The sequence below is a fragment of the Harpia harpyja genome, chromosome 11 (genome assembly GCF_026419915.1).
Source record: "Harpia harpyja isolate bHarHar1 chromosome 11, bHarHar1 primary haplotype, whole genome shotgun sequence".
NCBI classification, from domain to species: Eukaryota; Metazoa; Chordata; class Aves; order Accipitriformes; family Accipitridae; genus Harpia; species Harpia harpyja.
The window spans coordinates 12,405,539-12,430,532 of NC_068950.1; the positions used below are offsets into that span (position 1 = coordinate 12,405,539).

General features: G+C 41.1%; 1 protein-coding gene across 2 annotated transcripts in view; it reads left to right on the top strand.

Moving 5' to 3' along the window:
• Positions 1-24,994, top strand: part of C11H1orf21 (chromosome 11 C1orf21 homolog) — a 128,444-nt gene that overhangs the window by 29,675 nt on the left and 73,775 nt on the right. For both annotated transcript variants that reach the window (XM_052801356.1, XM_052801357.1), the window contains exon 2: positions 20,506-20,711. In XM_052801356.1, the coding sequence (XP_052657316.1) occupies positions 20,618-20,711 (94 nt within the window). In that variant the 5' untranslated portion in view covers positions 20,506-20,617. The remainder of the gene's footprint in view (positions 1-20,505; positions 20,712-24,994) is intronic.

A 24,994-nucleotide genomic window follows, 5' to 3' on the forward strand; every position in this document is an offset into this window, starting at 1 on the left:
GTGCAGAGGGAAGTCGTGCAAGAACTTCCCATCAAACTCCACATGTTCTTTTGTTACCTAAAGCAAGAAAACAAGATTCTGCTCAGCAGATGAGAGCAAAATTTAAAGCAGGGGTAAAAACAAACAAGCAAGAACCTTTAGTACCTTTTTTAATGATTTCAAGTTGAACTACTCTCCCACTGTTTTGCTAGAAGTAACAGTTTATTTTCTGCAAGGGACGGGATGGTTAATATTTATGAATGGCATGAGCAAATTTTTTAATTTCTTTTATTTTTCATGTATGTTTTTTCCATCCACTCTAATGTGAAGCTCCAACAGTAGAAGCCTAGAATTAGGTAAGGATAGTAGTAGTATCTGAAACTTTCTGTAAAGTAGTTCTTTACTGTAGGTTTCTCAGCATGTATAGTCTGTGCTTGTCTCCTGCTTTAAAGTCTTTGGTAGTGTACAATGTGAAAAGTTTTGTTTTGCATAATAAGGATATTGTCAGTGCATAACAAATGCTTCATTTTTAATGAAAAAAACTTCGAAGCAATACAGTGCTAAAAGTAGCACTCTTTGTAGCACATACCAAACTGATGCTCCTGGACAACTGTGTTTTAATTAAAACCCCGTATTATTATTAGTTGCAACCAAAGATATTTGCTCTGTTACAAGATATTTCTTGATACTTGAATCTGATGCTCAGCCAGCCTGTTAAATATATTAACAATACTTTATATTTTTAATCTCATGTTTGAAAACAGCATGGCAAGCATAACCCTAATAGGGTCTAGCTATTTCTCTATGTGGCGTAGTGCATCTGGAATTTTGCTGTGATTTCATGGCTTTTTCTTAACTTGAACCATCAGAACACAACTCAGCAGAGGCTGCTGGCTGTTGCTTGGCATCAAGAAGAAATTACATAAATCTGAAGGCTTGTGTTGTTTTCTGTCAAAAATGAAGTTTCCCAGCTTTACTGAAAATTCATCTTGAGTCATTTTGAGTCCCCTGGCTTAGGGAGTTTGACATGCACATGTTGCAAGGGTTACGGGCTCTTCCTCCCCCACCCCATCTTTCCTATCCTGCAAGCATTTCTTCACATCTCCTTGGAAGAAAGCTGCAGAATAACAGAATATCCTACTTACTCTAATTAGAAGTGCCATACAGTGTTATTATTTAGGGAGGGAAGTCTAATTTGGATTAATATTAATCAAGGTCACTTGAGGTTTAAGTTAAAGGCAGTAAATAAAAGTAGCCTTTATAATTATAGGAAGTATTTGCAACCACTTTGAAAATTATTTTTAAAAACAGTGTTAGGATAATTAACAGAAATATGGTTTTAAAGCTTGCCTTACAACAACTCTGGAAAGCAGTTTTGATGTTTGAGAGGATGAGAGGTGTTTTCTGTCCTTGAAACCAGCCAGCAGAAGCTCTAGCACAGAGTGTTGTTAAATCTGAGCTGGGAGGGCCTGGCACCACAGGAGGAGAAGGTAAGGACAGGCATTTTTAGGAATCTTATTTTTGAAATACAAAGATGTGTGTATTTGTGCCTTCTAAATATTTTATTTGGCTTTATAGGGTATATATATATGTGTGTGTGTACACATATATAATATGTATATATACACACACATGCACATACACCTTTAACATTTTTATGTCAAAGGGAAGGGCATAGAAGAGAACACTAATGCACATTCAGAGGTGCCTGAAAATACACCGCATGAGCCGTGGTGTTGCAGCCTGTGCTGCAGAGCGTGGTAGTCTCTAGCTTCTGCTCAGTTGCTCATTCGTAGCTTTTGCTAGATTTGCCTAGTTTACCCTGGGGAGTTGGAAGATACAAATTTTTCACTCCGAACCAAGTGTAGAGGTGGCTAGGGAAGCTGAAGATGGCTGGGCTTTTACCTCTAGCAAACAGTACTTCTTATGAAACATCTAATGAACTTCCATAAAATGTCTAAGGAAAAAAAAAAGCTGATCTAGAGTTTTGCTCCAGAGTTTTTCTAGGCTAAGAAGCCAGTCCAAAATACTCCTTGAAAATAGGAAGTTCAATTAACTCTTACAGCGAGATAAGTGAAAATGTATGGACTAGGTGTGTGGGACCAACAAAAGGTGATTCAAGGGGGAAGAACATATTGCCTTCAGTCTAGGGAAATGGGAGTAAACATGTAGGAGTCAGGATTTTTTTTCAGTCCTCCTGGCTCTGTTATGTTGATGGAGCCTCTTTGTACAAAATATGATGCCTATTTACAGGGAGAACATCTTTTGACAGGGCAACTCATGGAATGGGAAGCTTAACATTGAGTTGAAGACTTAATGAAGGGATGTTAGCAAGGAGCTGTCTGGTAGCATAAGCTGACTGCGTTATTGTTGAAGAATACAGATTCTTCCCTCTTAAGGAATGCATCTGAAAGTGCATATGGAGTCTCTCATGCTAAGCATGAAAAATTAATCTTGGTAAGCGAGATACCCTGGTCTGCAGAAATTGGGGAACAGGAACTGCAGCTCATGGGTCTACTAATAGAGCACAGCAACAAGGTGCTCATGGATTTTTCATCAGAGATTATAGGAGAACTGTCTTGCATATTATTATGCTGCATCATGACAACTCTTCCAAGTGTTTTCCACTGACTAAAACTTGCTATGAAATGGTGCTATGCCTTCAAGAGGGTTTTTTAGAAATTGAGAGCTACTGAATTACAGTGTATCAGGGTGAAGCCTTCTGGTAGTAAGACCAGCTGACTGTCCATGTGTGTAAACAAAGTGTGTGTGAGGATGATTGCGAGATACAATCCTGATTGCCAAAATAAAAAATATGTGAGTATGTGTTATATCTCATCTTGCTATACAAATCAATACGAATGAATCTGTTGTTTTGATTTAGTGGTTTTTTATTTTTTTATTTCAGTATGCAGAACGTCCTATGGTAAATAATGAAATGAAGGCAAGAAATAAAATATTATGGTGCTGACGTACCTTTATGTGTTATTTTCTGTCATGTTTTCACAGTGTTTTCTGAATCCCAACATTATGTTGTCATTGAGCTGTCTACAGTAAAGCCCAGGTCACAGTTACACATTATTCCTTCTAATCTGTGTTACCTTGTGCTTGTCAAGATAAGTTTATTCCACTCTCAGGCAGCTTAATTTGTCTGGCTTTTCTCTGGCCTTTTGGGATTCTGCAGTCTTCTCTAGTCTTGATTAATTTGCACAGTTTAGTGCCACCCCTCATGTATAGCTCTTCCCTGGCCACTCTTTTCTGGAGACATGGTTTAGCCCATCTCTGTATTTAATGAAGAATGCTGATGTGGGGTTTGGTTTTGGGTTTTTTTGTGTTTTGTTTTGTTTGTTGTTTTGTTGTTTGGTTTTTTGGGTTTGTGTTGTGTTTTGTTTTTTGGTTTTTTTTTTTTAGTATTGAAGTTTATTACTATGTGATTGGAGAGGAATGAATGAGGATTAAATGAAGGCAGGCAGGCTGTAGGACCACTCAGCTCTCCTGAGTTAGGCTTTTGCTCTGGAGCATTCTTGGAGGAGTTGTTTCGTTGTGCTGACATTCAAGGAAGCCTTTTGAGGGTAAAGTTGCCCTTGTGAAGATCTCCCTCTTCTTCTTTTCCCTCCCCTTCTTCTTTTCACTGGGGCAGACCATGTGACTTTCTAAGGTTCCTTCCAAGCCACTTGCCAGGGTTCTGCAATAAAGTGCCTCCAGGATGCTGTCCCTGGCTTTTGAACATTCAAATAACAGTGACATTTTCTTTATCCAAAGAAACCGAGCACATTGACTTCCGTGACTGAAGCTAGGTTAAAATTTTTTGATTTAACGTGTTCCTCTGCTTGTTTTCAAACACTATCATTAATTCTGATTTCAAACAGCTTGTAAGGCTGATCGATCTGTAATTTTCAAGATCATTCCAAAGTGCTTCCCACTCCTCCCTCGAGCTGGCTCGGATGGAAAATGGAGTATTTTTCCCTGGTAAATTTTGAGTAAATCAAACATTCGGTGTTCTTGCAAACTAGGGAGTAGGAAAATGTCACAGGCATGCTACGTACCTCAAACACTGCCTGTAGTATACCCATTAACTACCAGCTGCGCAGTGGGTGAGAAGTGATCGGGGCAGTGTATTTATTTTATGTCTTCAATTCGATTTGCTAAAATAAACAGAATTTGTTCCTGCTGAAAGTGAGGTTCCTGCCTGCAATCTGCTGGCCTGTTTTGGAGCCCCTTGTTTTGATTCCCAGATGTGCCATGCCATGTCATTGGTATTCTGCAAGGGTGTGTGGCCGCTCGCAGGGAGTGAAATCCTTGGGGCTCAGGCGGGATATCGCCAGCCTGGGCTGGTTTTTCACTCACAAACCACTGAGGAAAGCTGAGTGCCATGGTGGAAATACAAAAGCTGTGGATTTTTTCATGTAAAAATTGGATTACCTGCTCCCCTCCTGAAAAAGTCTACTGTGCTTTGAAATACCAGGCTTGGTTTTTATACACAAATAAAAGATCCGTTAATGTCCTTCTTTGAGTCTGTACTTTGGCTTACATAAAATCAGATCTTTTTTTTTTTTTTTCTTCCTAATAAGGCACTTAAGCAGCCTTAAATAAAGATTAATGTTCCATTACACTTTTATCAGTTACGTTATAGGCTGAAATGCACTGGTCACATGCAGATTGATCTTTTGTGTCAAATAATAGCAAAAATCAATACTTTTTTTTTTTTTTTTTTTTTTTTTATAAAACCAGTATATCTACAGAAACGCTTGTTTGCATCAAGTAAGTCCCTTGTTTTATTGAGTCTCTCTTCGGGGATCCATGCGTACCGGGCAAGTAGGTTGCATAGAGTGAAGACGTGAAGCCATCGGCAAGCCCAGGTTTAAATCCTGGTCTATGTGAGCATCCACATCATTCCTCCTGTCCCATTTTAGCTTAACATTATAATTTGTCCTTTGAATTCAGAAGCCTGTATAAGATCTTTTTATTGCCTAAAAAGAGGGGAGAAACCAAGCTGATAGGGTTATATCTTCCGTTCCAACTGGAACCGTCTGTGCGTGCTGGCTGGCAAACGCCTGAGGAATTGCCATTCTGGTTTTGTATCTTGGCTGTATTTAAAGTTTGATCTCTGATGCTTGTTCGGAAACTCTCTTTTTGGTATGATTGGGGGAGAGTTGTTGACGTTTGGGTAATGAAATCCAAGTGGCTGCTTTGTGTGCCTTCAATAAAGAGCCTGAAGGTGATCAAGGCTGCTTTCCCCAGGTTTTTTGCTGCTTTATTTCTTCATTGGGTAGCTGTTGATACTTGTTATTTTTGCCCTGCATCCGCTGCTGACACAGACTGACTTAGGTCTACAAAAGTCATCTGAGCAATGTGATTCATGTTAGCTGAGGACCTTGTAGAAAACAAAGTTTCTGTGTTTAATTCCTTCAGCCTTATACTTTTAATTTCTTTCACACAAACTGGGCTGTCAGAATAAGAGAGTTGCTAAGCAACTTATTCACTTCTTCCCTTATTGCCATGGCATTTCTCTCTTTCCCCGGTGTTTTTGGGTACTTGAGAGGGTCTCTTCCATCCCGGCAAGCAGTCGATAATTCCCATAGTCTCACTGCGAGGAGGCGGGATGGCGTTGGTAACACAAAGCTGATTTCACCTAATTCCTTGTCAAAATTGCTCCTTGCGCTGCTTGGTTTCCTCATGAGCTTGTACGGCAGGTTTCAAACCAAGCCTTCCTCTCTCTAGCTGCAGTTAAAGCACTTGTGCTTTTGCTCTCTGCACCGCAGCGCTGTGGGGACTCGCTGGATTGAAAAACCTCTTCCAGGGGTGGCCATGGCAGCTGCATACATAGGAAAGCCTCAGGTTTTATTGCACAGCAAAATAACATGGTGAGGGAGTGTTATATTATGGCAAACCGTTTATCAGAAAGGAAAGTGAAATGATTGCTGGGCAGAATGTCCTGATTTTTTATTTTTGGTTTTAAGCTTTACAGCATATTTGGTAAACCAGAGCACTTAGACTTTGCTTCTCTTTTGGCAAAGGGAAGGAAAAAAAAAAAAAGGAAAAAGTGGCAATTTTTAGTTCAATATATTTTAAATCTTGTCGCTCTTCCAAAGAGATGATGGTCACTAGGAGGATTCTCCATATTGGTGCTGGTACTTTATCACAGAGCTGAGGGTGAAGGTGCAGCTGTGAAGGCCTTTGCACACAGAACAGCTCTTCTCACCACGTTGTTCTGCACAAAGCCTTGGTGAACCAGAAATACCATCTCTGTCCTTGCTCTTTTTTAGCTTCAAGCTCTCATGTTGATGTTCTGATTTAGTCTTTGGAGTTTTGAAGATCTGAACTTCACCTTGATGAAGTACAGTTTATTTATGAGAACTGACATATGTATTAAATGATTTACTGTAGATGACAAAACAGTGGCTATTCATCATGTAATTTTTTAATTATAAAAAAATGCGATTGAAGAGAAACAAGGTGGAGAGAGAGAAGAATCCTGTTACTAGCTTCTGGGATTGATGCTTTTCTGCTGTCTCTATCCTAATGACGTTTTTTGCAGTGGGATGTAGGCACCTTTAAATAGTCTGTTTAAAATATAATTGGTAAGTGCTCAGCTACAGTATCGTAATTCAGTTGCGCAGAATTTGCATGTAACATGGGGATGGAAAAATACAGTAATACTGACTGAAGGATTTATGGTGTTTTGGTGCATATCGCTCTGGAAGGTGATTTTCATGAGACTGTGTTTATCAGTTGTCTGGCAATGTATGATTTACAGGTGCTATAAATGACGCCAGTATTTACAGTTATGTTGTTTTGAGTTAAATGTTGTTCTAGGGAGCTGGACTCAGTTATATGGCTTTTCTTACAAATAACATTGAATGAACTTCCAGTTACAGGCTCCTTGCTCAGCTGTGAACCATCCACATTTAGAGCTTGGGAGGGAGGTGCACAATCTGTGCAGGACCTGGTACAGCACTGGTTTATACTTGGGGCCATATAGCTGCACTGTTCAAAAACTGGTTTTGTGTGGTGCAATCACATAGTTTAGGGGGGAAAAAAAAGTGGTTTTATTGTGTATTTTTTTAGCATTGCAAAGGGGAAAGCCAAGATTAGCAAGCTGGATGGGACTTGGGTGTGTTAGTTAAAGATTTTCTTGGTGCTGCCTTACTTTAATAAAAAGAAAAGGAAAGAAAAAAAACATTTCTTAAAAAAAAAAAAATCATTAAAAAAAATGTGCAGTGTATTTTTGCCTGAAGGAGGATTGTGGCAGACTAGACCCAGCTGGGCTGTGTGTCTGTGACCAGGTCTCCTGCAAAGGGCTGAGCAACTGTGGTCTGCTTGCCAAGCTTTCTTGGGATTCGAGGAGACCGTGGGTAAGCTTTCTGTCTGTCCCACAGACTGAAGGATTTTTTCATAGTCGTCTAAAACCAGTTTTTGCGTTTCAGGTCAGTGGCTGGCTAACTGTCAGCTCTGCACCCTAGCAAGAGCTTCTTTGGAGGCTTCGCTCTGCCCTGCTTTGCTCTGATGGGAATGGTTTTGTGTCTTTTAAGCTTCTGGTAAACTCTAATTTTGAGTGTTAGGTTTTGGAGAAGTACTACAACTTGCAATAGTTTGACTCCCCCATTTTCCTCTTTTTTTCTTTTTTCCCTCCTTAATTAATATCAAATTCAATGTTTTTTGAATTTAGTTTCAGTATTGCTTTCATAACATAATAAAAACATATCCAAGAGAGCCTGCCTGCTGTTAGAGTTCATAAACTTACTTCATTTTCTAATTTTAAAAAGAAATCCTTCTCATGCTTGAAGCTAAAAGGGCGAGAGGAAGGCTATAAAGATATTGCAGAATTTACTCTTAGGAAAGCAGCTGCTATTTTCATGTGCAAAAAGCTGAATGTGGGAGTAAAGGGGCCAATGAGCTTAACATTGTACAGCTGTTGGTTGGGATGCAGCTGCGTTGAAGTTTCACTGTTGCAGGGAATCATGGACCCTGGTTGGTTAAATGGTCTTGCTGGAGCGGACTCAGCTGGGAACAGTCAACCTGCAGACCTGGAGATGGAGAGGATTCAACTCAACAGGTTATTGCAGTTAGTCCTCGCTGGACCTGAGGAGGGGAATAACAACAAAATAAAGAAGGAACAAAGATGTAAATGAAACTTAACCAACGCTACAGTACTTCTCAAAGTAATAAACATGTCAGGGCCAAAGGTTTTGAGAGAAGTCCCTAAGGAAGAGGATACAGCCATATGACATCCTTGTAGAGAGGCTCTCAAAAAACCCAAAATGATGCTACGATGTTAAGTATAAACACTGTTGAAATGTGACTGTTTTCATGTAGTTTCTGCACAAATATCAGCATTAGGTCAAAATATTTTAAGGCTGCTGAGATGGCTTTAGCAATTCTTTGTAGCTACGTGGGTAGTATGGAGAGGTACGTGTTGTTCCTTGGCCCCTTATACTAGTGACAGTATATAACAACTAAGGCTCTGAAGGTCTCAGTGCAGTGGACATTGAATTGGAAAAGGAACAATATTTGAGCATTTGAATAATAAAGTATTTGTAAGGAGAGTTCATTGCAGGCAGAAGGAAAAGGATTCAAAATAGCTCCTGGAGGGTCAGCTCAATTCATCCCTTTGAGAAAGGAGACCTGTTCAGAGCATAACAGAAGAAATTGGAAAATACTTTTGAATCAGGATTGTCCTTCTGGTCTCAAGTTGATGAAAACAGTCCAGTCAGTGAAATTTCCACATGACTGTGGATGGTGTCCTCTGCCCTTGTATATGAATGAGTCGCCCAGTGTGGACCAGTGGAGAGCTAGCCTGGGTGATGCATTCACATCCTCAGAGCCATTGCCTGCTCAGCCCCTCCTCAAAGCCAGCCAAATAGCATATATACTCGCATCCTTCTTGGTTTTCTAAGTCTTCTCAATCTTTTGTAGTCCATACTTCTGTTTTCTTCAGAGGTCCTATAGTATTTTGTTCCACTCTTGCAAATCGAGCAGTGTTGCATTAACTTTTCTTCCCATCAGTTTTCCCTTCCTGGGCGAGCATCTGCAGAGCTTTAGCAATTTTTGGATGTCTGTGCTGGCATATTTTGGCATGGGTTATCCACAAGAGTTATAATCCTGTAGCCATTTGTATTGTTCTAGCAGCACAATTCTTAAAAAAATTGCTATTATGCTTCAATTCCTAATGATTGTATTCAGTGGTATTTGGAACCTTTTCAGTTATTTATTACACATTTCTTCTCTGCTTCTACAGTTGAGCAGAATGTATTTTTTTTTCTCTGCTCTGTTTGGGTTTCTCTCCTTGCTTTGACTCCTGCGAGGCTGTAATGTTTTCAGCTGTTCCCCCCCCCCCCCCTTCTATTCATGTATTGGTTTGGCAGAAAAATCACAGTGAGAGCTCAACTGTGTGGCCAGGTGACTGTGAGGGGGGTGGGAGAACACTTCATTTGCCATTTTCTTTCAGGATTATTTTCTCCAGCTTGTTCGTGCTCAGTTATACACCTTTCAAAACTGCAGGACCTGAAGCCAGCGATTCATCTCCCTGACTTTGGAAACTTCACAGTGCTGCAGCTAGACTGATGTATGACCCCCCTGCTCCTCCCTAGATGAGTTATGTTCCATGTGTTGCATGGAGGGAGTTGGGAGCAGTACTCGAAATATTTTTGGATGGTTCCCAGTCCTCAAGTCAGTTCCAGTTTCAGTTTTTGATGGTGAGCAGCACTGATTAGTTTATAATCTTCACTGTTCCTCAAGAGACATGAAGGCACATACATGCTTTGCAAAGACAGCTTAATATTATTTAATGCCTTTTGCAATCACAGAGTCCATGCTGTGCATGCAAGAGTCACTGGTGTGGTGTTTGCATGCACTGATGCTGCACTAAAGATCTGCTGACCTGGAGAATTGCAACACTTGATCTGCAAAAGTGGTTTCAAACCAGCTTTGGATGAACTGGGTGAATCCAAAGGTACCCATCCTGTGTGGGTGCATTTTGGGACAGCAGCTGGATCAGTCACTCTTAAGTCTTGATTGAATCAACTGCAAATACCTTTGAATTTAGCCACTTGCAAAGAGGAGTCAGGGCACAGATTGACGTGACCTTGATGTCCTGGGTGGAGTGGCAGAAGTTCTGCTCACGCTGCTGGGAGCAAGCATCCCTTGAAGAGGGTACAACACAGGCAGCTGGGAGCAGTAACCTCTGCAGACATGGACCATGAGTCACAGCTCTTGTTCAGCTGGCTGACCTTTGTGTTGAAGCAGGTAACAAATGCGCTGATGGTGGATCAGTGCAGGTGAGGCCTAGAGATGATGATATCCAGCTGATGCTCAGCAATGAGCAGCTGGTGGGTAACAGCACTCAAACCATAACAGACCTTTTCCAAAAGGATACTGTGCTCTTGATCTAACTGTCCTTTGCTTCAGGTCTGCAAGGGTTTTGCTGAGCTGGGATTCATGGGTGAGGTATAAATGTTCTCGGAGTGGTTCTTAAACCTCTTTCTGTACCAAAAATTGCTCCTTAATGATTATTCTGCATGGTGTTTGGTTTAAATAAATTCAAGTGGTATCCAGAAAAAGTTTACACCATGAAATAGAAAGTTGTGCTTGATGTATTTTCCCCCAAAATTTCTAATTTGAAAGATTTAATTTGTTTTATACACAACTGGTTTTAAACACTGTTTTTTTGAGTTCAAATAGATCCCTAAACTGTGGGTCAAAGCATAAGAGCACAAAGCACGAGAGATGCCAAGTAGGAGCCAGCTGCCTATACACAGAAAATCTAACATGGTTGCTTTTGGGGGAATGTAACATTAGACCAAAGTAGAGAGGCAGGATTCTAACAGCCTGAATAAGATGTAGGTAATTTCAAGAAGATAGAAGGTGGTTTCGACGTTTTTAATCCTGATGAGGTGTGTTGCTGCCTTGACTGCTCCTTGTTGTAACCCAAGGAAGTCAAGCACCCCATCAGTGTCGTCAGTGGGAGGAGAGTCTGCAGCATTCCATGCTCCTGTGCTGCTGATCCAGCTCTGGGCTTGCTGGTTGTGTTTGAGTTATAGCTGTGTTAATATGAACTGAAAATATTTCAATTGTTTTTGGCTAGTCTACTGCTCATTTATTTATATCATAGGCCAGAACATGGTTTAGATCTTATTTTTTGAGTATCCAGGCTTGGTTATGCACATATCCATTCACCATCTCACCACTGAAAGGAAAACTCTCCATTACTTGCTCTGTTAGCATTAATGGAGAGTATGGAAATATAATTTATGATGTTCTAAGACTTTTTTTTTAATTTAAAAAAAAAAAAAGGAAAAAGCCCTTACCCAAAGCAGCGACTTGGGTAAGCTCCTAAATCTGTGTTGATGGAATGGAGTAAGGAAACGTTTTTTGCAAATGCTGAGCCTCCAGCAGGGATGTCCGGAAGTGTCCATGCCTGAGCGCTGGATGGGGAGATGCAGTCAAAGAAGGGGACGGATCACAACGGGTTTTACAAGAGCGGTGACACATTGCTTTTCCTCCCCACAGCCCAGCTCCTCTCTTGCCTGTGTTTTTTCAGCTGCCTGGTCTTGGCCAGAGGTTTCTGAAGCTCTCCTGCTCCTGAGCACAGCCTGCTTTCTCAGCTGCCCTCCCAACTCAGGTTTCCAGGAGATAACCTGAGAGATAGGGTACAATATCACATAGGGCTCTCAGATCAAACCATACCAATGCAAACATTCAGGTACTGTGGCCTTCAGCACCAAAAATCCTGTTTTCTCATCCTTGATCCTGAGGAGTAGCCCTGCTAAGCAGGAGGGAGCAGTCAGTAGTGTAATTTTGGGAACATGGGTTGCAGTGTGCATCCCTTTCGGTCCTACTTGTGCCATTTACATAGGACTACAGTTAGGAAATGTCCTGACTGTGAAAAAAATCCCCAGAAGAAATGCTGAATCTTATACAGTTGTTCACAAAAGCTAAGAGTGAAATGAGCCGCTTTTATCATTAATTTTAACTGATGATTTTTAGCTAGATTGTAGCTGTTGTTTCAGCTGTAGAGGCGGCAGCTGTGCATGGGAACGGGTGCCTGTGCTGGGATTACTCCTCGCCGGCCTGGATGAACCACTGCCTGTGGTTTTGAGCAGCATCTCTGCACTTTGTTGTTTAAGTGTTATCAGGTTAGTGAAGAAAGATGTCTTTTTTCTCAAGCTCATCTCCAAAAAAAAAAGGACACCCCTTTTAAATTGTTTCATGCTTTAATTGCACAGAAACAGCAGAGGTGCATATGGCAAATGTTTCCTTGCTGACACATTAGCAGCAGGTCCCCAGCATCTCACCCCCCTTGGCTTCTGCATAGCTGAGTTGTTTTGTTTTAATTTCAACCTAAGTGGCACATGAAGTAGCTCCTGCCACAGCTCTTTGAATGAAAAACGCCTCGGAAGTGACCCAGGGGGCAGATGGTGGGCTCTGTATTGCTGCAGAGACATCCAGCAGCCCTTAGGTCTCAAAGGAGTTTTGCTGTAACAGGAGATGCTGCACCCCAGTGTCGGAGAGGAAGAATTAATCTCTGGTCTTTCAGCATCATTTTGCACTGCCACCACCACCTTGGGTGCATGGCACTGAGGTTGGATGGGCTGAAGAGCAGGGACGGAGACTCCTGTGTGCACGCCAGCTCTCAGGAAGTCTACAAGTCCCTTTCCTGGGGAGCGTAGCTGTGCCGGATTTGTGATACGATGAAGCAAAAAGTGCTCTTGTTGGGTTTTGAAAGATACTCATCATCACCACACAGAGTGGAGAGGTTGTATCTCACACAGCTGGAGGCATCTAGCAGACCCACCTCTGTGTGATTATTTCCACTATTGTGGTGGCACATGAGAAAGACTAAGAAGTAGTTTGGGAAGGAAATAAAAGTGTGGATTAACAAAGAATAAAGATTAGACCTCCAAGTCTAAAAAGTCCAAGTCTCCAAGTCTGATACCACTGATGTGTGGTATTAGATACTTGATGCTTTTGCTGTTGAAATGAAGAAGTACGTGCTTCGCGTTTTTAGGAGAGCCACTGCTTTTTTTTGGGAGAGGGGCAGTCCTAAAAAGAGTTCAGCTCTAGGCCAAAGTCACTGTTTACATCTGGAGGTGTATTCCCCATCACTGGTGGGAAAGGGGCAGGAGGAATTTGGGAGGACGAATCTGCTTTTTTCACAGTGTGGTAATTATCTCTCAAGGTTTTCCTCCAAAGTAAATGGTTTTGTCGATGGCACAGCTGCAGCTACTACATCATTTTATTTTAGTCTAATTCTAAAAGATGGGGATGATTGGCTAGGTGTAATGATTGCATCTTTAAATTATTTTTAATAAGGCAAAACAACAGGAGGGAGTTCTCAAAAGGGAGATGATGCTCAGACCCGTACTTAGACGTGTACAAAACATTGTATAAATCACTGTTCCTGTACCTCAGAGCCTTTTACTGTATCTTGCTTAGTAAACCCTATCTTGCTCTTAAACCATGAAGACAGAAATGAAATTAAATAGGAGAGCTTATTGTTGGTTTTCTTTATGCTTTAGAGGTACGTGGGCACCCTACCCATTACGGTAAGTGCTGGAGATTATGCTTAGATATACAGGAAAGTTATGTACTAAGGAGAATTGAACCTGGCTTTTCTGCAGTCCTGTCTAGTATGTCCTATCACACCAGCATGCCTGGCTGGCCTGTGATCACCAGCACTACATTTCCAAAATTCCTTTGTAAATAAATCACAAAACAATCCTTCTTCCATGAAATTTGAGTTTTAGAAGTGACCTCAAGCCACCTAAAGTCAGTGGAAAGGGTCTTGTTGCCTTTAATCAGGTCCCTCATGCTGGTGTCTGTTGGGTTTTCAATCATCTAGCGCTGTCTGTGACCCAAAAGAGAAGTACTGGGCAATGGACTGAAATACTGTAGTGACCCACCAGCTCTGAAACTGGCACTGAAACATGTTTAATAGGAAACACACATCTGAACTTTTTGTGCGTGTTGTGGAAATCTCTACTGCAATTCTGTAATGTCCTTGTAACAGCTATAGCAATTGCTTATATAGAAGCAGGAAATATTTAAGGTGTCATCAGCTTATTGTCATGTAATCTTATTTTTAATGAGAAGTGCTTGTTTCTTCTGCAAAGGGAAAGTACGTAGGATAAATGTCCTGATTCTTTGGAAATTCTGGTTGAGTAGCACCACCTACTATGGTGAAGAGAAGCTGCGGGACCGCTACTGGTTTGAAAGAGGCTGTGCAGGTGAAATATGTTGTATGAAAATTTTGCTTTCTCACCAGAAGCATATCATCTCTAGTGCGTTTTTCCTCTGTGTGCGAGGAAGAAAAGCCCTACAGTATTGCCAGCCCATAGTCTTGTAAAGTCTCATCTGTCTTCAATATTTTGTCTATTAATTCTCCTAGAACGAGGGAAAAAAAATAATTAGATGCTAAAACTGCATTCTGTAATGGTGGTGGTAATCTTTCTATCACTACTTCTAAAGTATTTGAGGTTTAAAAAACCAAACAGTAAAATTAATTAATCTTCTTTGGAAACAGCAAAAATGGTAGGTCCTGTGACTGACGTATCTTGCTCCTGGGTTGCTGCGCTTTTCACATTGGTGTTACTTTAACTCTATCCTGTGGCAATGAAGAGGAAAATTGTGATGCAGTTCCCCTTCCCTTCCTCACTTGTATTTTACTGTGTGACGTGTGAAGTCTCTTCCCAGGGCCTCACTGGTGGTATTCTTCCTTATGAGACTGAGTAAGGAGAAAATGCTCCCTAGAAGTATCATGTTGCTGTTGAGAGCTATTCTATCTGGAAATGACTTGTTGCTTTAATACATCAAAAAACATTTATTGGATCAGCAGAAATGCTGGTTGCAAAAAAAAAGAAAAGAAAATGAGAGGCTAATTTTGCTGATAAAAAGGGTAAGATAAGCCTCAGCGGGGCAAAGTCTGTCCTGTAATAGAATGAGTAACCTGATGATATGAATTAATAGCATTAATTCAAACCAGGCCCTCCCTGCTGGGAAGAACTAGGTAGATGAGCTTCTGTGGTTTTTCTGTCAGGTCTCTTTAGCTGTCAAATTGCAGTATTCTTGTTTGCTCTTTGAAAAGTGAATGCTTCAAATACAATTTCTGCTGAGCATGGCTTCCTAAGAGAGGATACATGCAAATGGCAGTTCCACCATCCTGGACTTATTTAGTTTGTCAATGGTATTTTTAGTGCAGCTTGAGTAAAATGCTGTAAAACCGTAGTGCGCTTTCTCTGCATTTCCTTGTGCGTTATTGATTTTATAGTGCCGCACTCATTCTTTTCCCTTTCAGTGAGATTACTGCTGCATTCGCCCAGCTGGCCGGAACAGCGTGTTTCCAACAGGATGCTGAAATGTGGTAATAAACACAGAAATTTTGCATCATGGAGGCAAACAATTAATAGAGGGGAGAAAATGCTTAATTTCATGGCTATTAGTATCAACAGGCAGAGGGGAGCTTGTTCTGCCTATGGGTTCAAAGGAACAGAGCATCACCACTCACTTTGACTTTTCTTTTTCCCCTTCTACCACGGCAAGGTATTACTCCAGAGTGTTTGTGACTCTCATTCTGCCGTAACCTTGCCCTGTTCATTTAGCAAGTCAGTGGTTAATTTTCAATATAACTATGCTATTCACCAGCAATGCTGGTTCGGATAATTTGAAGAAGGAGAAACAGAGTTTATAGGATATATATATTTTTCTTTTAATCTTCCTCCCATTCCGCCCCCCCCCCCCCCCCCCCCGGCCATTGGTGCACTTCAAAGGCAAAAGCTCCAACTTTTTGACTCAAAAATGCCTTTTGACAGTTGGGGGAAAACCACCCCAACAACCCCAAAGCCATCTTTTGTGGCAGAGGTGGTGGAGGGTAGCTGAAGAGGAGGTGTACTACAGTGGGGACTCCCAGGTGCTAACTTCCAACAACCCTCGTGGAAGGCAAATTCAGAAGACATTGCTGCTTTCTTCTTTTGGGGGAAAAAAAAATTCAAATGGAAATCAAACAGGCCTATTTCTTATAGGAAATAAATACAATTAATAGCACTAAGTTAAATTCTTGTGTTCTCCCTGGACTAGGTTGTATTATAGGAGAAGGTAGTGTGGTTTTTCTTTGTAGCTTAGCGTTTTTTTCATGGTTGCATGAAGCTCATTGCTGTGATTTCTTGAGCTTTGTGAAATTTTAACCTGATTTCCTGTGTGGTCAACACGGAAGGAAACTTTTAGATGTATCTGCAGCCTGAAGAAGATGAAAGATTGGTTATCTCAGTGCAATAAAGATGAAAACAAATGCACCTGTGGTAACAGAATAATTAACGTACATTTGTTGTAAAACACTGGAGATCCTCCATTTGCTATTAAGTGTTTGGTTTTCAGCTGTGGAAGCAAAATGTGTTTTGTCAAGGATGCAGCCTTGGACATGACTGTCAGAAGTAAGAGGCGAGGGGATGATAAGTGGATTAATGAAGTGTTGAAAGAGCTGGTAAAAGAAAAAGCACAATATAGACAAGCTTCAAAAAAAAAAAATTTGCTTAAGGTTTCCAATGGCAATCTCTAGTCTAAGAATTGAGATCCCCTTTTTTTAGCTCTGAAGAAACTTGAGGTACGAAGTACAGCATCTGAGAGTGTCTGTAGTCTTCTCTTGACCCACACATAAGATGTTAATCTTAAACCTGCTGCACTTAATTTGGGGTGGTGTAGACACTTTTGATCTGCCTGAGAGATTTTTCTCACTAGCATTTTGCAGATTGGAGCTTGTAAATTGCCTCTCAAATCTTGATAATTAATGATGGTGGGTGGTGAACATGAACTGCAAATGGTTTGCGGTTTTCTTATTCTTTTTATTTTTGGCTTCTAAAAATCTGTATGCCCCCAAAATGCTCAGGAGGACAAAAGGGAAAATTATATTTGTGGAAAAGTGGGGGAGGAGGCAGAATGGATTCTGCTGCTATTCGAAGTACTGCCTTTCACATCGTCAAAACCCTCTGCAGGCATCCAGCTGAATGAGGACCAGCACCTCATTTCTGAGTGATACCTGAATCTTGTCAGAGTGGGCTTCGATACGCGGGCAAGAGAGGTTTCCCTGAGGGACAGTGTAAGGCTGGGGAGCGTCGTGGTGTTGTGTATCTCAGATTTCATCTCTTATAAAATTAATGCTGCTTTTCTCTCACTCTTTCTTTTTTTTTTTTGTTCTGTTTTTTGTTTTGTTTTAAATCCTCTGCTAATTCTGGCTTGTGTTAGTTACTGGTGTCGCAGTGTCGTCTGTCTTGCTGCACTATATGTACTGTAGTCCAAGAAACGTGCCTGGAAATGTGTGTTGGACTTACCTTGGAGGTCATTTTGGAGTAGCTTTCTCAGCCCAATTTATTGGCACGAGGAGAAATTGCCTTCATAATCCAAGTGTTAGTTGTGTAGTTTTTTCAGATACTGCTGTGATTAACTGTCCTTTAACATAAAAGGTGAAACTTCCAGTTCTTGTATTCCCCTTTGTTTCCTTTAATCTCAGCATGCCTTTGAACGTGACCATATTTTTAGTAAGGTTGGTGTGTGCTACCAATATACTGCAAGAAGAGATTTGACTGTGGATGTTTTTTCCTTCCCTCCTCCAAAGAGCTTTATCCTTCTGCATTCACGTTTTGTGTCTTTGCTCCCGATTGCTTCTACAGCTCGCCAGTCCTGGGTGACAGGACCAGCACCCTCCTGGGTACTAATCAACTATTAAGTATTTTGCAATTTGTTTTGCTGCATGTTGGCTGTGTATAAGGCTTCACAAAAAATCCCCTCCCCAAAACCAACTCACTGCTATGTTATGAAATACATTTGTTTTTTATTACTAAGCAGCTGTTTCCCTTTTGTAAATGGTCCCTGCTGAGAGACAGAAAAAGAAAGAGGAAAAATAGTTGAAAATGGCAACAGCGTAATTCCTTCAACAGGTACTTCTGTGAGTGCAGTTTGGCTGTTCTGTGACAGAGATATGCTGGATTTGCAGTGTGCGCTGATTTTCCCCCATGTACAGCGTGTTAGCAGTCCCACCTACACACCTCCTTGTCTTTTCTGGGGTTACATCGAGTCTCCCCTTGCTCTTTGCCCCATAGCCAGCCACATCTTTTTCCCTGGGATAATGTAACTGGTTATATTTTAAATAAGAAATCAAAGTTACTGTTTTCAGGCTCTGCTTATCTTGAGGCTCCTGCTTTTATCTGAAATCTGAAACAGGGACTCTGTGGCAAAAAACTTGATCATTTTTAACCCCTCATTTGTTTCAGTTGGTCTATTAAAGCTATTGTCTTTAAGCAAATTTGCATCCTCTAAGAAAATTACTCCACATTTAATTTCCAGTCCAGTTAGCAGTTCCCCTTCCCAGTCTGCTCTTTCTCCTCCATCTCCCACACCTCTGTGTGTCTTGACCTACCTCCTGAGCAAGCACAGTGTGGCTGATGCTTGAAATCCTTATGGAGCCTCATTTCCCACCCCAACAGTGAGATGAAGACCTGTTTCCTTAATGCAGGCTGTCATGCTCTTTGGACACACGTGAGGATAAATTGTAATTGTCAGCTGTGACCCTCACTGCGTTGCAAAAACTTAAGAACAACTAATATAGTTTATATAAAATGAGTGTATCAGTATTTATGATGCATGGCAAGTGTAATTAGGACGGCCTGCTCTGGATACTGATTGCTCGGATGTCCACAGAGGGATCTTGAGAGCGATTTGTTTCTTAGCAGGGCTTATAGCTTTGTCTGTACATCTGACAAGCAGATGTATTAAAATGGTTTGAAGAATAGCCTTGGCAATTGCTTGAGGAAGCAGAAAGCTTCCCTAGCATAATACTGACTTCTGCTGCAAAACCTAGGTTTTCTTTTAAAAAAAAAAAAAAAAAAAAAAGTATGTAACCACATAGAGTTAAAATAATAGCTCAAGGGGGATCTGCTCGCTCCCTTCCACTAACAGCATGAACACTTGGTTTAAAATCCTGCGGTTTTGTGTGAGTAGCTAGCTGTGGCTAAGGGAGAAGAGAAGGATTGGGTAATTAGAAATTTACACTCAAGTGTGCGTATATAGGGGGAAGGGAAAAAGGAGAAAACATGTTGGGGAATATACTGAGCATAAAGAAAAATGCACGTACAGGTGTGACTGGGAGAGTTAGCTGCTTAGAACAGGGGTTGAGCATATATATGTTGTACGCTTTGAGTGGAATGCCCTCGTTGAGTGGAGAAAAGCACTTTTCTGTGCAGAGCAAGATGGAAGGTGGAAGCTGGTCTGTGAGTAGACATGAGAGATGGTTCTGCATCCAGAGTCCTTCCTCTTGCATGGTAAAAGTTGTTCTTCAGGGAACCTGTGGCTGCAATAGCAGAAGCAGAATCCCTCTCAGCCTCGCTGGCCACATCCTCGTTTCTGTGACTTTGGGGATGGGCAGGGAAATCCCTCCAAGGGTGGCTGTGGAGGCCCCATAACCACGTCCTGATGTGTCACGGTGCTGCCTCGGCACGGGCAGGCGTGTTGTTCGTGCTGAGCGAGCAGGGAAATAAAACTCAAAAGATTTTCTTTGGGGTTACATCTTTCTGGTAGGATGGATACTGCTATATGCTAGGTAAGAGCACCTGTCTGCTGTTGTAGATAAAATTCTTGTGGTCGGCATGGAGTAAAATGAACAATGTCCTTTTAAAGTAAATACCCAGAATTAATGAGTTAAGAAATTGTGTATTTGATCTTATGCTATAGCTGAGCTAAACAACTCAGTAAAAAGGGGTGGTTTTCATTTTCCTCTAGCTCTTCTCCCCTTCCAAAAGATTTGGCTGGTAGAAAGGCAAGCCAGGTCATTCACCCAGCTTTGAAGTTGGTTTTGTTTGAGTGTGGAACCATTTAGTCATTAAACAGTTAATATTTTTAATTTTGTTTTTTTTTACATAAAATATTGCAGATATAAATTAGCTTTTTCTTCCCCCTTTTGTTTTACATGACATCTGGATTGTTTAGGGAGTGTTATTCTATCTTAAGATGGGTATAGTTGCCTTTTTGAGCAGTGGAGGTTTAATGGATCCAGTAGAGTAACGAACACATAGTAAAAAGATAATAAAGCTGGCTATCCTCTTTCACATCTATTAACAAAAGATCTTGAATTGATTCAGGGGGATTATTTTGTCTGAACACTTGCAATTAGCAGCTCTTAATCATTTAAACACTTTGTAAGAAATCTGGCTTGACAGGTAGATTGGTAAAAGGAACAGGAGGAGCAGATATTGCCAGTTTCTTGTCTTCTTTCCAAAAACCCCCATGTTCTGTGGGAATAGCTGGGTGGGTGGGAAACATCTGTGTGTACCTATATCATACTCTACCTATATCATATCATACTCTAGCTATATCAGCTGTTTACTGAATATGGTTTTAAACACCTAAGATGACGGAGACAGTCTGTGCTCTTGTACTCCTCTTCACAAACCCCATTTTTTTTATTTCTTGAAGCTCTACATTTAGAGGTTACCTTTTGTCAATATATGTGGTTAAATACTTTTCTCTCTCTTTTGCTGTCTTTAGGTAGAAGTGACTTGACAACCACACGGGAAGGGGGATTATTTTTAACACAATGAGCGTGCGTCTCTAGACATGATTTGTAGTTTGGTCCAGCTGGAGCTGTCTGAATGAAGCTATGGGCTGTGCCTCCGCCAAGCATGTTTCTACTGTTCAAAACGAAGAGGAAACTCAGAAGGGGAAAAACTATCAGAACGGAGATGTGTTTGGTGGTAAGTGTTGCAGGATTTCATCTTTCTCCAGCATCATGAATGTTCTGGAAGGTATATTTGAGAGCCTTAGCCTTTCACAGAACATAAAGGAAAATGCATGTTAAAATAAATCATGATGATAGTGCAGTTAGCCCCTCCAAGGGGCAGTACCATGACAGCTGAAACAGAGGTTGGGGTGAAAACCTTAGTGGAAAATTAACATTCTAAGTGATGTACAGTACTACACTGTCTTTAACTCCATGCATCCTGGAATAGTTCAAAGACAACGAGTTGCACACCCCCTCATATTTATATATGTGTCTCCGTTATATATTTGTCATTAGGTACCAAAACAGTTGAGTCATTTCCTAAAAATAAAAATCCATTCAGTAAGAAAAATAATTCCTCAATGCTGTTTTCCTGTAAAGCAATAAAACATTAGTTCTGAAATCCTATAGCAAACAGGGTTTGAAGGTACAATGAAACTAGAAATAACCTTCTGTGAGGGATTCAGTGGTACTGGGAAGCTCTGAATGTGGCATGAAAACGTCTGTTTCACTGTGTGGGACGACTGGTCTACAATCCAGGTCTTGTCACAGATACTTGTGCATCAGGAAAGGTAAACTGATATGAGATAAAATCCATAGTTAGCTTTATGATTTTTTCCCCCCAGATTCTGTTAGTATATGCTAAATGGTTTTTAGATAATAATCTAAATCATAATTAAGTTTTTAAAATGTCAAGAATTATCTGGAAGACTGTTCAGAAATGAAATTTCTAGATCTGCCCAGATATCTATCTGAAAGTTAAGTCAGCTGTGAATAAGCTGACTTGGTACTGTTATTCTTAAAATAGGTGCATTACTACTGAGTATGCCAAACTTCTGTGGTGGTTTTTATAGCAATTGTTTGTGTAATAGTGGGAATGACACATCTAGCATTAAAAAATATCTCCCTTTAATTTCAAAAGCAATGATATTTTACTTTCTCAGCCTTTCTGAGGGCTAGCTTGCTCTCACTGTGGATTCCAAAGTAAGAATACCTAGAGGGGGTAATCTGAAGAGAAAGTAGTTGTTCAGCAAACTTCAGGACTAAATGATGGGTTATTTTCCTGTGCGTGCTCCTTCACTAATGCTAGAGATACTGGTTTTGGAATTGTGAGTTCAGTATGTTGCTCTTATTTAAAGCAGGCTTTAAGTGCTGTCATGAACAAAAAGCCCTATTAGTTTCTCAAAGGAACTGAGTTTATATTTTAGCTGATATTTAGCGAGCGAGCAATTTTTGGCAATATGTGTGTCTCAGTTTGGGGGGGGGATTGTTGTTTTTTTGTTTTGTTTTGTTTAACTGCATGCTGCGGGCCAAAGACCATAACTTTAATGACAAGAAACCTAAAGTAACTTCTGGAGGCAGAGGATCAAGAAGACTGAAGGAATTTTAAAGGGCACCCACTTTATAGAGCTGGACTGGTGTCAACAGTATCATTTAGCTATTCTGGAATCCATCCTAGTGCTGTTAATTGTCCCCTATTTTATAGAAACCTATCAATGTCAGGAATAATACCTGCTGTTAAGCATTTTGTGGCACATACTTTAGGTATGCAGTTTGTCATTGCTAAAAATCCAGTTCCATGACTGATCCTTTTTTAGCAGAGTTGGAGCCTGTGACTTAAACAACTTGTTGAATGGTAACCAGAATGAGCACAGAAGCCACATTTTTCCTTTGCTGCTGAGGGACAGCCTCTAGATCAGGAATTAGGTGTATGAGAAAGGTGAGCTGGAGTGTACCTGGCTTTACTGCTGTCCTTTTGGGACCTATAAATGATCGAGAGGATGCTTGGAAGCAGGAAGCCTCAGGCTTCATATGTACAGTGCTGTGCGTAGTTCCTGAACACAATTTGTTAATACAAAAAAGAGAGGCAAGAAAATTACACCTTAATATCATATTTGTCATCCTTCTTAACAATCTTCTGGACTTGCCAAATGCCTAGAGCTCTTTCATAGGAGACTGAATCCTATTCCTGCTTCCCGTGCTTCCATATTGGAAATCATAGTGGCAATTGCATTGTTTGTTATGAGTTAGACCTGAAAGCTCTGAGTATTCTTCCCACTTCATTTTCTATTAAACTTCCATGTTGTTAGTCCCAAATTAATTCCATGTAACATATTCTGCGGAGTTATTCCTTAAGTCATCAAGGAGGAAGTCAGTGCCGTATCAGAGGCCTGTCATCATCAACTCCCTGCAAGGAGAGAGCATAGCTGAGCTCAGCTAGGATGACAAATCTTAGCAGAATAAGTTCCCAGAGATACAGGAGGATCCACAGAGTCAACAAAGGTTGAAAAGCATTGCAGCACTTCCATCGTGCGTTTGCCTGTCCAGTTCCAGGTGCCAAGAACTGCTGAATGTTTCCTTCCTTATTTCTGGGAAGTGACAGAAGTGTCTCATTCAGCCAGTAGCCAAGAGCAGAGTATCTCTGCAGCCTGTAGGGATTGAAAATTAGCTGCAGAATGACTAGGCAGAGCAAGACCAAGGTGAGTGGCAGGGAAATCAGATCATTCATGAGGAGGAAGAAGGTAATGGAAAGGGAATTAGAGGCAGTCTGTAAGAGAAGTAGTTTTGGGGAAGGAAGCAGCAAAGTAAAAGAAACAGAGACGACAAGTGGGTTTGAAAGGTGGCTGATGTAGTGGTAGCGTTAATAACATCCTGAGAATATTAGTATGCATATATTGTGATGTTCATAGATGATGAACACTTGCAGTGTTTGCATCTGGGGACTAATCTGACAAAGTGCCTGTGCAGAAGTAGCAGGTATGAGCTTCATAGTTGTAGTAGCCCAGATTGCCTCGGATGTTTCACAAGTGGAGGAATTCCTGAAGGACTTGGAACAGCAATGACAGAATTAGAGGAAAATACCTCAGTGCTGGCGCTGCCTTCCCTGGGCAGCTGGTGTGATCTGAAAGGCGTGCCTTACTGTATATTGCCCCTTGCTGTTTGCCTAACACCTGAGATGAAAATGGTATGCTTCTTTCTTCCTTGAACTTCGTGCCCAGACAAGTTGCAGGCAGAAAGAGTCAATAGTAAGGATTGTACTTCCTATCTTGCTTTTGCATTAAATAGGTCATTTTGAGTGAGGAGAGGTATGAAAATACTTTGGTTCTAGCCAACTTTGCTCTTACCTATGCCTTAGGCTGCTGGGTTTTTTTGCCACTTAAGGATTTTTGTAGTGCGTGGTTGTAAGCATTAGCCACATAGCTGAAAAACCTTCACCTTCCCACACACCACTCTTTTTCCACAAATAAGTGCACTGGCAACAAGGCAGTCGTTCATGTTATTTTTTTTGTGAGCTCTGTCTTTGGTGCTCAAGAGCTTTCCCACTTTCCTCCACTGCTGTAATTGCAGCTCCACAAGTAGCAAGTGGAGTTACTGAGGAATGAACTAGACGGTCATTGATACCAGTGCACTTGTTTTCCAGCTGGGCAATAAGAACTGCCAATGCCAGCCTACAGTGATGAAGATGCTGGGGCTACTCTATACCATCTCTGCTGTCAAGGTTGAATAACAGTGGAAGTTTCAGAGGGCAGAGAAGAAGGGGGTTAGTCATAGCCTGGTGTTATAAGGTTCCCTCTTGTAACTGATGGAAAAGAACTGTAACTATAATGAGAGTGTTTGATGGGGGGAGGAGAGAAGACCTGTCTAGTTGTCGTTAAACATGGACTCTTGCTGTATGTGTAGTGGAGGCAGGGAAACATCCTTAGTTGTCTGAACTGAAGAAGAAATTGATGTCTCAGAACTGTGTAAATGGTGGTGTCTCCAAGCTTCTCATTTGGGGTAAGCTCATGGTACAGGACATCATGAGAAAAGGAAGGATGGGAAGGACCTAAGCAATTCCTGTACAGCTCTTTTTGCCTTGGATAACAATTCTCTGTTCACGTTGCAGAAGTTGCCAGAACAACATTGTTATTGCATTGCCAACTTTGATTTCCATTGCTATGAATACACTTCCAGGCCTTCAGCACTTTTTCCTCTTCCTTCCAGGGGAGAAGCAGGCAAAGAAGCAATGCAGGGGTTAAGAGTGCCAACATGGCTACAGCTTTGCCCTCTGCCTTTTTGTTGTCAGTCAACTTGCATGCCACAAGCCTTATACTTGTTTTGCAGTCCTCCCTCCAAGCCGTCAGGAGGTGGCCTGTCTAGAAGACCACTTAACATTTCCAAAGCATTCTTCAGGGGTTGTGATGTGGCTTAGGCTTTATCGACCCTTCTTTGGAAGAAAAGGAGATAATTTCCAGGTATACAGTGTTTGGATATTTT